At 32.4% G+C, this 14,045-nt stretch overlaps 1 protein-coding gene across 2 annotated transcripts in view; it reads right to left on the bottom strand.

The window, feature by feature from the left end:
* Positions 1 to 1,273: 1,273 nt before the first annotated feature.
* Cbp53E (Calbindin 53E) overlaps positions 1,274 to 14,045 on the bottom strand; it is a 94,471-nt gene continuing 81,699 nt past the window's right edge. For both annotated transcript variants that reach the window (XM_087342828.1, XM_022058466.2), the window contains exons 10-12: positions 9,519 to 9,575; positions 8,560 to 8,631; positions 1,274 to 7,660 (exon numbers count right to left, since the gene is read on the bottom strand). In XM_087342828.1, coding sequence (XP_087198954.1) covers positions 7,511 to 7,660; positions 8,560 to 8,631; positions 9,519 to 9,575 — 279 coding nt within the window. In that variant the 3' untranslated portion in view covers positions 1,274 to 7,510. The remainder of the gene's footprint in view (positions 7,661 to 8,559; positions 8,632 to 9,518; positions 9,576 to 14,045) is intronic.

A 14,045-nucleotide genomic window follows, 5' to 3' on the forward strand; every position in this document is an offset into this window, starting at 1 on the left:
CTGATAGTCATTCAAGACCATGTTTCCTTTGGTAGTTGAGGTATTCCCTACATGCATTGCCGTATATTTCACCCTGGAGGATAAAAGTTTATTACCACTCTGATCATTACCATATGTCACCATTACTGTACTTTTCAAAGCAACATGGCATATCATACAAAGCCTAAAGGCAAGATTGCATACATATTACCATGCAACATTCTGCATGCTTAGCAGCAACAGTTTGATTATCAGGTACTCTATACCACAAATTGTTGTGTACCATACTGTTAGTCATGTGTTACCATTATATTCATGAGGTCCCTTCAATTCTCAGCCCCTTGACTGACTGTCTTAAGGTTCGTAGTGGTTCCTCTCAGGTAAATACTGGAATAATACCATAAATTATGCTATGGCCACTTCTTTCCACATCTTTTACAATTACTTATCAAATAATTTTGCCTGTTCTGTATGGGTGCGAATCATGGTCTCTCACTCTGAGGGAGGAACATAGAATGCAGGTGTTTGAGAATAGGGTGTTGAGGAGGATATTTGGGCCTAGGAGAGAAGACAATGGGGTCTGGAGAAAACTACATAATGATTAACTTAAAAATTTATACTCCTCCATCAGTATTATCAGGGTGATTAAGTCAAGAAGAATGAGTTGGCTGGGGCATGTAGTGCGCATGGATGGGGCAAGAGGTGTGTACCAGGTATTGGTTAGGGAGCCTGAGGGGAAGAGACAGCTGGGGAGACCTAGAGGATAATGTCAGGCAGGATCTATGGGAGATAGGAGTTGAAGGAGATTGGATTTTGTTGTCCCAGGACAGGGTACGGTGGAGGGCTTTGGTTAAGTCGGTGATGAACCTTTAGGTTCAGTAGGCCATCTAGTTAGTTAGTAATTATCCTATAATTTGATGCTATGTAGTCCAAGATATTAACTATTAGCACTGAATAAATCACAAATAAATAAAAAATTAAACTAGATACATAATCCTAAAGAGAGATTTAAAAATGTGTATTTATGAAAACATTTTTGTCACCTCTAAAAATAATACATGTTTCGTAACTTCTGCTGTTTTGCTAAAACCATGACCAAACGAATGACATATTGCATGTTTGATCATGGCTAATGCATGGATTAATTTACCAAATATATCACTCTTGCTGGGCAACTCATTCCTGTAAGTAACAGATAAATAAAGCTGAAATAAATAGTGTACAAAACCAAGACATGTTGGAAGGATCACCCATGGAGAGGATTGGGGTAAGTTTTAACTAGTGCACCTTCAACTGGTATAAATTTTCTCCATTTTATTGCAATGGATTACAATTTTCATTAACATTTAACAGTTAACTGATGACAATGCTTACGACAAACCATTGATATATGCAATATCAACAATTAATTTTATATAATAAACATGTAAATATATATCATAACATAAATAACTATTACAATCTTTTCAACAAGCCAGGGATTTAGACACAAAACATCTACAAAAACATTCTCAATATTTCTTCCATCAAATATTCCCATAACATTACTTTTAAAAATTATCTTTCTTTAGGTGTTTATACATTGGAATATCAACCATATGAAAATGTAGTTAACACACATTGGCATAACACTGTATAATAATGTATTGATAGTGTGATCTATGTTGTGCCATGCAGAGGATTTTTTATGGGTTCGAAGAATATATGCCATATTTCCGTGAACGCTGTTGCAATTTACCTTCTTATTGCCACAGTGTGCGAGCTGAATGTGCACACTAATACACACACACACACACACACACACACACACACATACATGCATACACACACACACACACAGAGGCATATAATACATAACAAACTGATTGTAATAATAGGTCAATTTTTGCCTTTAAGTTATTAAATTTATGGCAAATAGGGTTTCCATATCTAGTGGTTAATTTTAATTATACCAAACTTCTCTCTTTACTCAATACTTTTATGGTGCAAGTATTATTAGTGAAGTAAATCTCACTTGACTGTCAGGATTGGGTGTTATACAGCCATAGAGTTTTGCAATTTGAAGTAAAGGCAATATCAATGCTCCATGTGACATTATAGGTGTGCTGATAGAAAAAAATGATAAGGAATTCCACTACAACATATGAAAATTAATTGTTTCACAATTCTCATATTACTGATGTGAATAACAGACTCAACTTTCTAGATAATATGTTTTAAGGTATCACAAATAATCAGACTCTTGTCTTACAATGAAAAGTTTTTTATCCACAATGACTGAAAAGTTATCTTTAAAACAGTTTAGGAATATACATGCAGACAAATTTTTGTGAAAATCTAGCAACAAACTATCAGTTCAACAATGTGTTTGTTCAGAAAATGTTTCTATAACTGAGTCCTCTTTATTAGCAAACATTGTATATGTTCCTGATTTTATGTAGGAAACCACAGAAAGATAATAAAAATGTACAGTTCAATAGTCATTCCTAAGCATTTACCAAGTAACAGTGGCTCATAATCATGCAGTTGCATTTATTATATGGCCTCAAATATTTTAATTAACTTGACACTGTAGAATACAATATTGTGTCCATGTTGTAATATTTGTACAAAGCTTCATGTTGTTGTTTAATGAAGTAATTACCAGGTGTCAACAAATATTGGCTGAATTCACCAGTTAAACAAACATTCTACTTGACAGATATTTCTTTCACAAGAGAAACTGCATGCACCTGTGCTGATTCTATACCAGCCAACTTTCAGTCACATAATATATAAGCTATACAGAATACTATATTGTGAATAATTGTTGTCAGCAACCCACTAATTACAATTGGCCTGCACAATGGACAGCTGAGTAACCATTATCAGCAGTTCTTGGCACAATATGTGTCACACCAATTGAATTGAAACAAAGTGCTGGATTATGCATACAATGCTGACTAAGAATTATATTTTCCTGTTACATCTTTCCCACATCCAGGTGTTCATAATTGTCATTATTCAGTAAAAAAAAAACTCATATCCACACCACTTACAACCAAATAGAGAGGGAGAAACTATTAATGAAAAATACCAAATATTTTAAAAATATTCAGCATCAATTTTTTACTTGTCCCAGATAAGAGATGATCAGGCAAGTGGATCTATTGAACCCTCATAATTACTGTCTGACTTTATATTATTCAGATTCATTAATAGTGCCAAACAGAGACACAGTGTAGCTTACAACTGTCTGTTTAATATCAAGCATATGCTATTATGAAAAACGAGTGTTTTTTTCCTCCCCCCTCTGCAGTGAGAAAGCGAAGTACTTTAGACAGACAGATTTTGATCTGTATCATGACATTTAATTTTGGTTTTAATTTCTTAGTGGTTGATATTTTCTGTATTCTTGTCATGTATTGATGTATTCAACTTTGACTTCAAATGGATTTCCTGTTAAGAAAATACAGTTAATTCATGGGGAAATATAACATTCCTTATTATTCAAGAATACAAATAGTATGTCCAGCATACCTTAATTTTAATATTATATTATTATTATTATTATTACTAACTATAACTCTTAGTTTTCCATTACTCCTTAAGCTTAGCACCATACATGCAAAATTTTTCCTTCACTTAATTATAACACCCTTATATACTTATCAAAAACAACATCCATATTAGTTATTCTTAATGAACAGTAGTGATTATCAGAATATATATATAAATAACAGCAAAACAATCTTCTCTTAAAATAATGAACATTTTAACAGTAAATAATATGAAAGATTGCTTGTGAGATTGACATTTATACACAATTAAAGCAAAAGTCATTAACATAATCACAGATATGAAATATATTTAAATTTTATACTTCAGATAAATTAAATGGTTAAAGATGAGGCATGTGTACTTTTACCTTGAGATAGAGATGCCAAATGTCTTCAAAATGTCAGCAAGCAAACCAGTCAACAATAACACAGTGTCAACTGTCACTCAAAAGTGCTGACAAAAGTGTCAGCAATGCACTGTTAGAACTGAACAGATTTATCTATTTATTTATTTATAGTTTTATCAGTTATATAAAAAGGCAGGTTGGGATGGAAGAAAAATAATGTAAATGATCTGTGGGTAATCAGTATCTTTAGATGTAATGGAATGCATAGTAGTAGTATGTAGTTTAATGCTATTTGTGCTTACAGTTCCTTAAATTGTGTGCAGTATTATAGAGAAAATTTAGCATTGATTTAAATTCATTTCTTTCACTAGTAACTTCTAAAATAGCTTGCAAAGTGCTTCTAGAAGCAGAATCACTAGTCATTACTAACTGTGAAGAAAGTTTTAGATTAAGATTTTTATTTATGTTCACTTTCATTTAGATTATATATATATATATATTGTATTTGTAGGTTAAAACAATTTTTGAATGTTTAAAATCAGATTACAGTCATCCTTTTAATTTAATCTGATTTAAAAATCCAAGTACATCTACTTGTAAAGATATGATGTGTATGGAAGGTACATTGTCCTAGAGTAATTATGGTTTTTACAATCAATATGACAGCGTAAAAGTCAAAATAATTAGGCCAATGTACAGAATGTCCACAGTGTCCTATAACTGTTATTATTTAGACAAAATCATAATGTCTGGACCACTAAATGAAGTCATTACAGTAACATTTTAGTATAACAAATGCTGATATGATGCAGTTTCAGAGCAATGCAAATTACTTATTTCTTGCCAATGTGCCAAAAACTCTTAGAGAAAATATTTCACACTGTGAGTACTGGTACAACAAAATTTCAGAAATTCAATAAAACCCTGACCCCCCTCCCTCCAAAAATTGTTGAGTTTGTTAAAATTCCTTTAAAAGTGTTTAAGTGTGTTAAGTAATTATTCCATGTTAAGGACTCTTGTCAGAGTGAGACCTAGCACAACATATATGAATCCAGTGAATTTGTCAAGCACAATGAATGTTAATCATGCTGCAAGTACCTCACCTTATTTTTCACACTGATATCTGTTTTACTATGCTACTTTAATAATGATGAATGATGACTGATGTGGTAAGTAGTTAACTGACCATATGCAAAATAATCAGAAGTAGGATTTCTGGAGGAAAATATAAAAAGAGGGCATTAAATAAAAGGGATATTCTTTAGAGCAAATTCAAGGAGGAGGGGGTATGAAAGACATCAGAATGCATATTAAAAGTTACAACAGTTAGTTACCTAGATTTGTACATAATCAAATAATCATACACAGTAACAATTTTTATCATGCAATGGTTAATAATTGCAATTTTTTATATATATATATATATATAGGTGTGAGTTGTTATGTCCATGTATATAACAAGGCTAAACTTATAAATTCTTAGCAAACATTTATTTATTCGAGTAATAACCTTTATTCTGATATTTCACCATAACATTATGTACTATATTTATATTGTTGATTGAAGAATTGAGTGTCAACTGTGTAGATTAAACAGAATGATAGATGGCAGGATAATAATGAGTTGTGAATCTGGAAGGCTGTGGGAGAAGTGGTTCTGACCTGTATTAAGGTGCTGTTCTGCCATTTGACATTCATATGGTAGAACAAAAAATACATGAGTGCCAGGACATTGTGGAAATCCTGTAAGTAACTCATGTGAGTAGTGAAATAGAGCTGTCAGTCAGGTAGAAGAGCTTGGAAGCCATCACTCCACTGTTAAAAATATGTACATTATAGGCCTAAGATGTAAACATACAAATAAAAGCTATTTATGGCCTCCATATTAACAAAGTTGGCATGTTCATATGCTTATAAAAGTTAAAATTAAAAACGTAATTATTAAAATTAATCATACTTTTGTGACCAAAATGTGCTAGGAAAGCACTCATGCCAAGCTAAAACACGATCTATAGCAATGTTGGTACCTTTTTATAACATACTGGGCAAAAACTGGGGAAACCTGAAAGTAAAAATTTTCAGTCGTGTTCCAAGTCCCTTTGTTACAATATCCATGTCCTCCTCACTTAAATTCCTAGATCACCAATATTAGCCTGAAGGACAGTAGTCTGTTCCAGCCCAACTAAAATATAACTGTTAACTTAACCATGTTTTTGTGAACTACTTTTGGTCTTATAATCCTCTCTTTCAAGCCCATTATAATTTTTTGCAGCCACAATATTTAATAGCATCTAACAGTTTTCAACTAATTTATACACAATCAAAAGTCATTTAACAATCTGTACTACTTTTGTCATTTTCATTTGTCTGTGATTTGAATGGGAAAAATGGCCGTACTTGAGTACTAGTATACTTTGAAATGATCATCATACCAAGCAGATCAACAAAGCAGCTTGACTGAGACATGTGGTTTAAATGCTGACCAGAACACCAACTGGTCTTAGTGTTTTCGATAGTTTTACTCAACCCTTTCAGACAAATATCATATTAGTACCTCGAAACAGGTCATGGCTGTTTCATTATCCAGATTTCTGGTTACACAACTGTTATCTCATTCAACAGCAAATAACCTCAGCAGCTAACACAGCTTATAAAGAAACCCAAGAAACACAGGTGCCATTGTGTTGTCAAGCAATTAAGATTATAGGTCACTTGCTGATGTATTTAGTCTCAGTTAAAGCAATCATTTTCTTGTTTAGACATCTTGTGTTTCTTGTTAATTTCTAACTCAAATTCTTCAAATGTTATATACAACATGTGATCACAAGAGGTATTTTAGTTGACACATATAGTAATCATAGCTGAGCGTAGTGACTTGGAACACGTCATAAATGTGTTGTTAATATTGACCTGAACTGAATAACTGTATTTTCAGCTCAGTATGCATATACTTTATACAAGTAAAATGTAGTTACTAGAACAAGGTCGTTCTATAAAACATACATTCAAACACATACCAGCAGCCATCTTGATTTCAGAATCCGAACACTTTTTTTACAACAGAAATAAAAGTTGTCGTTAATGATCACACAGATTGGGTTCAGCCAGAATTATATGTTATCATAGTCCTGTATTTATTAGTGTATTAGACTTGGTGTTTCATTATTTATTAATCGTAATAATGATCTTTTCCCTGCGTCTGAAGAATTTAATGGGGCAGGATGTTATATAATAAATAAAAAGTTTATCTAGCTCTGAAAATAAAAACAAATATAACCTTTACATGATGGTTTTCTTAAAGTGAAGTCTATGCATCTGTAGTTACAGTGGTAACTTTCATCATTATCTTACTTACATACTAATAGCATTTTATTATTACTTTTCCAAAAATATAACTTACATAACTTCATACCCATTCAACAAAGGAGACCATTGTAAGTAATCTAGATGATGTAAAATTGAAGTTAATAATACTGTGAAGAATTTTAAACAAAATGTGCTTATTTAATATTTCTTATTAGGTTTCTGGAAGCAAAATGACCACTGTTAATGTAAGTTCACTTCATGTATATGTACAAAAATAAATAGAAACAATATTGATCTGGGTAAATTGGTGTTGGGATGCAATGGTTGGTACGGGGTTTTTTATGCACTTGTCTCCTCTTCTTGGTTGTGCTTAGCAAGTGCAAGTAGTATCATTGTCAGCTCTTTCCTGTTGATCTTTCCATCTTGGTTGTAGTCCACTCCACGCAGGATTGTCTCCTCAAAATCCTGAAGATCTTGGGCATCATAATCCTGTCACAGTAAACTGCTTTTAATGAGGAGTTAACCATTACAATATAAAATGACAACATTCTTCTACGTGATATATGGAATTAATGTTATGTATGTCACTTTCCCCACAGCATGTTCCATCTCCAAGGTATGGGTGGTCAAAATTGCCTCCAGATATTGAAACAGGTACATTGATTAAGTAGGCACAAAGAGCTGATGAGTGGTTGTCTTTCACATAGGTATTTGACAGGGGTTAACCACTGTGAAAACATGCTTGATATGAAATGTTATACAAAGCTTTGGGCTTACTCAGGATAAGGACTAGTGCTGGGCTCTTTCAAACATTGTAATGAACCTTCAGATTCTGTGAAAGGCAGGTTATTTATTCACCACTTGAGGAACTTTAGCTTCTGAAGAACTTTGCTCCATGGAATGAGTTAGGTAGGTTTATGGAACTGTGCAAAAAGTAGGTTTGATGTGTGGTTGACTGGTTACTTGATAACTTTATAACACTATAACATGGAAAGACCTATTTTAAGGTACTATCTTGGCATTAACCAAGAAAGACTATGAAAATCCACAAAAGCCCTCAATAAAAATCTCCAACTATGATGAGATTAGGAATTGGTACCTGTAACATGCAAGTGAGATGCCAACTTGCTTGGTCAGATATCTGTATTGTATTATATTAATTAGGTATGAACATATGGATGCAAACAAGCTACTCTGCAATGAAACCTCCAATGCATGTTCAGAATGTGCATGAATGGAAATTTGGATTGATTGTTATTACAAATATTTCCTTGCATTTTGTTATTTGCATAATGTAAATTAAATAATGCCTGTGAGTAAACTATGATACTCTTGCATTCTTTTCCTCTTCACTTTTCCTGAGCCCATACAAATACAAGTAAGCTTACCTTTTTAACCAATTCCAACAAGTCCTTCAAGAATCCCCTGAGCTCCTCATTTTCTATTGTACCATTGTTGTCCTGTAATACAACAACAGAAGTTTGAACATTTGGTACTTATGTTAAATTTTAGAATGTTCAATCCTCTTTTATGATATGTTTCACCATGTCAGTATTCTAGAGCAGTATGCCATTTTCAGGGGGAAAAATGGTTCAGTGAAAGAAACCTGATAAAATACCTGCTCTCTTCTGTTTTTGAGTGACAAGAATTATTTATGAGTCTTTGTACTCTTAAATAAACTCTAGGATTATTAAATATGTTAATTCGTAGCTGATTGCTTAATTTCTGACACGATCTGTTCTGTATTCTCCAACAGTCCTTAGGACTCTTATTTCCATTGCTCCAGTTTGGTTCTCTTGTTGTTGTGTAGCAATGTAGGTACAGAGAACCTCTGTTCTTGTCACACCAAATAGCATTCTTTTAATTATGCTGCAGTTATACTGAAAATTCCATAGTTTCAAATTAACATCATTTAAAAATTAATGCTGAATTCTAGTAAACACTCCTTCAGATTATTTGCGGTGGCAGTATTGACTCAGTGTATCTGAAATAGTATGACGACAACAACAAGGTGCATTGAGATCAGCTTCCCTTGTCATTCTTATTTCATTTGTTTTGCCTAGTATCTCAGAGTGCCTCCTCCCCACAGACATCTCTTAAGCTTCTGTGGATGTCGGTTACTAACTTATTATGCACAATGCACTATCTTTCTTGGCCTGAGATAAATATGTATAGTCAACATTTTGCATCTCATGGCCCTCTCTTAATAATTAGTCTAAGTGTAGTGCATAGAAATAGAGAAAAAACTTCTAGATGGTCACTTTCTGGGGCCTGATAATAAATATAAAGCAAAAAAAGAGTATCAGGCCTACATAAATGTTCTCTGTGAAAGAGTTTGGATACTCACCCTATCATAAAGAGAAAAAACCCGCTCGATGTCATCCTTTGTCAGCTTTGTAGCACCCTATAGTGAGGAATTGAGTGTTAAATGACAATTAGTAATACAAAGGGCTGTAAATTTCATTAACATGAGTCTTCAATTTATAGTTATTAATTGCAAACTCATTATTATTATTAATATTACCATTAATTTCTCCACATGTGAAGTGTCAGAAATCTCTTTCTTATTGAAATGCATAGTAGTATGTACAAGTGTTATGTGTACTAGACTAATAATATAACTGCTGCAGCTACTATAATTCATAACATATGTATATTATGCTTTTAAGTTTAAGAAGAAACTATGGGCCTAAATGGAAACAGCATTTTATCATAAATTGGCTTTCATATTCAGTATATATAAACTCCAAAGAATTAACTTACAGTGTATTCAGAACCCATATAAGTACACTAGTCATTTACCAGCAGAATGGTTTTTAAGTGTGTGGGTGTGTTATATGCTGTAGAAGCTGTTGTTCTGGAACATGCCATGCACCCCATATCCAAATGTACATATTATAAATATTGAAATGCATTTGACTACTGCTATAATGGTATAATTTATTTGGGCACAAAAATATATGAATTTCAACTACCATATATATATTTTTCTAAATGAAACTCTATTTCACATATATTTCTTTATAGCCACATTATTATTCATATCATCTCACAACATGGATGAGTGTGTACATGTATACAGAGGCTTGGTGAGCAGGACCTGTGCTAGTTTCAGTACAGGATCATGTTTATATAAGATTATTAACATCACATAATAACTTTTATGGAATATCCCATTATACGTATATTTTAAAATCCTCATAATGATATAATTGCTCCACTTTTGGCCTGCACAGAAAAATTATTGAACCACAACCTGCACTGACTGGTAGGTTTTAAATCTGGTTTTCTCCCAAAATTATAATGTGACAATATTATCAGTGACTAATCAAAAACACTAATTTGCCCGAACTTGGCAATGTGAACTCTACAATATATTTCAGAACATGATCTGAAGTTTTCACCTGACTAAGTATAATACATTCTTCTTGGGTACCAGCCATGTAAGGTGGCTTAATGAAGAAAACACCAACGTTTCAAGAACCATCTTCATCCTTATCCTCAGACCCCTCCGGGTCTGAGGACAAGGTTATTTCTTCATTAAGCCACATTGCATGGCTGGTAGCTCAATAAGAATTTATTATATATTTCTGAGCAGTTTATAAATACAAGGGAAAAATTAGCATAGATCCTGTTTACCATGTGATGATTTGAATCTTGTTTGAGGCTGAAGCATCAAAAGCACTATCAAATACCTTAATGCCACTACTTTCACAGCCAGCAGCCAAACACAATCTGAAAACTTATCATCAACAACATGCAGTCATGGAATCTAGCATCTGAGCATTGATTTTTATTAATCAAGATTTTATCAGGCTGATTATACAGTGTGAACAAATTAATTTTCACATAATGCTGATTCCAGCAGCTGCATGGTATAAAGCACTTGTGGGTTTGGGACTCTCAAACACTGGAATTTCTGTTTGAAACCAGCTTTAAACATTGGTATTTATCTCTCAGTTTCAGTTTTGAAATATAGCAAGATTTCTTGAATGTAAGCACGTATTACCGAATGAGAAACAAAAGGTTCACATTTCTTCAATCTGGAAGAAGAATGGAAGTTGCAACTATCATAACGTCTACATCTTTCTAGATGGAATGAATGTTAGTTTCTAAATTTTTGAATTTAGGAAGCATAATTTTTTATTAACAGCTGTGTTTAGGTTGCTCAGTTATCAGTATCAATAGCAATAAAACTATACATTTTAAGAGCTCTATTATTATAACTGCAAAGTATAAAGTATTAATACTACAACCTTCATTTTGTATTTGGAATATGCAACTTTATGCTCAAACTGTATTGTGTAATTATGCAATAATAGTTAAATTCTAGGTAAAATAAGCTAGAAAGGGGCAGTTATGTTGACATTAAAATTAAAATTTCATGCTCTGTATCGGCACAGCAATTCTGACTGATTAACTTTATTAGAAGGAAGCATCTAATGAACATGTTGCACAAGTGAATTACACCATTAGCACAAATTCAAACGATTGGCACTGACACTTTATGAACATAATATTTAGTATTTGAAAAATGAATTGTTATGATTAACTTATTTTATAGACTCAGTTGCTTTCCCCAAGCTTACATGTAATGATGTAATGAAGCTACTACAAAAGACCAACCAAGCATTACTTACTTCTATCCCTTCCTGTTATTGAAGACAAATGAAGAACAATAATAGTTGACATGAATGAAGGAATGAGTGTGAGTTCACTCTTTTATGAGACATTTCATTATGTAAGGACATCATATCCATTTCACAGATAAACACAAATGATAAAATTGGGACAAGGATTCATGAATCATATTCTTCTACTGTAACAATAAGTTTTGGGAGCAACTTGTGAGGCCTACTTTGTTTTAAATATTTCAGTTCAAGTGACATGGCTAGCAAGAATTGTAAATTAATAATTATACTATTTGGTGACGCACATCAGTACATAATTTCCACTAGTATATATTTAATTTGTGTTAAGTTTGTCACATATAACTTTAATACCTTGTTTATAATTGTTTATATATAAACAATATTTCATTCAGAATTTTTAGGTATGTTGATGAATTATTTCTGTAGAGAATTTCATATGTTTAGCTACAATGGTTCAGTGTGATTGCAATCAAACCAAATGCTATATGTAGACTGCATACTGCATGGTGAACATGCTGTTTTACATTCTACATTCTTATACAAATGTATGAGAGTACACAGTTGAACTTTTTTTATTTATTTTTTCTACCCCCTATATAAAACTTCCACTGCCATGTTAGTACTTTATTTTTGGAAGAACATCCTTATGGAATATTGCTTAAAAGTAATTATGGATTTCAGTCAGTCTTCCCTGTGTATGGATTTTTGTGATCCCATACAACCATTACTAATCATTCTTCATTCACTTACACTTTAGCCTTCTATTTGCTTATTTAACACAATACTTTCATATTAACAGTAACACACCAATATAAAACAAAATAAATAAAAAAAAACATAACTCAGACACAAAATAGAGGGGATAAAGGGATCTTGTATGCACTCTGTACATGTGATTTGAAACTGCAAGTTTATACTACAAAACAGAATTGTTCTATATTGTTATCGTTAAATATTGCAGTAAATGTAATGTAGGCTTTACATAGCACTGCTTCTATAAAATAAATATCTATGGCTTAAGAGTATTGATTTCATATACTGTGTCTTAAGAATGATAAATCTGACAAAATATGTAAGAAAAATACATTAAAAAATTTAGAAGTTAATCATCAGCTATGATATGAAGGATTAGAACATTGTATTAGAATTTTATTAAGAGATTATACATAAAAGTTTATTAAACCTCATTATGCTGCAACTAGCAGATGAGAAGGGACAGGCAGACAGACAGACATAGTAAAAAATTTAGCAGGTGCTTTTCACATCATAATAAAATGGTCTTGATAACTATAAAATCAGGGCCATACAGCCAATGGTAATTTCAAACTCAGGACTAAGACAACTAAATTCATTCTGTATGCTTACTCTGTTCTCAGCAATACATTTTTGACACAATTTAAATTATGGGTTTAACATCTTGACACAATGTGAGTTCAGCTTCCTATGGTCACTATATGCATGATTCTGATTGGATATGATGCACAATAAGCCACAGAGCCAGTCTGGACATTATTGCCGATGAACAGAATTTGTTGTTTTATATTATAATGTTACTTTTTAAAGCAGTCACCAGCTTATATATCTTGAAACTAAAAACTATAGGTAGAATAGGTAGGATTATTGAAAGTTTTCTGTCATAAAATTTGTAATTGTTATGTGTAAAATGGCTTCTGATGTCCTTAAAATAATTATTTCATTAAATCATATTTATAAGGATTAATTAAAATAGACTACATTTTGTGTTATTTATTTTCTCGCTGTATGTTTATAAAATAAGGCTTTAAATTAAAGCCAGTAGGTGAATTTCTACATATGAACTTGAACAGCAGTGCAACTAATATAAAGTAGTGCTGAACCATCATAAAAATTTGAAATTGCACCAGACAGCTTTAAAAATTGCTTATTTATAGTAATTTTAGCTGGATCCCAGTTTAGTGGGAAACTGGAAAGAAGATAAAGAGGTGAGACTTCTACAGACCACAGCATTCAATTTCTACAGAGAGCACACAAAAATGTACAAATTTTATATCTCACAGGGTACCACCTACTTACTTTATTTCTTAATTACCACAAGTTTGTAAGCTCTATGGAATTTGAGTGGTGTCATAGAAATTAGACTTAAGCTGTCATTAAATTTTTATCAAAGAGTTGACTCAGAACGATGTTTTAAGTGAGGTAATGGTAAGAAGTTGAACCACTCATCATTCCAAGCTTTACAAACT

This window comes from Zootermopsis nevadensis, unplaced genomic scaffold (assembly GCF_977971745.1).
Source record: "Zootermopsis nevadensis isolate Lab colony 2312 unplaced genomic scaffold, Znev_1.0 Znev_ptg000004l, whole genome shotgun sequence".
In the NCBI taxonomy this organism is placed as follows: Eukaryota; Metazoa; Arthropoda; class Insecta; order Blattodea; family Termopsidae; genus Zootermopsis; species Zootermopsis nevadensis.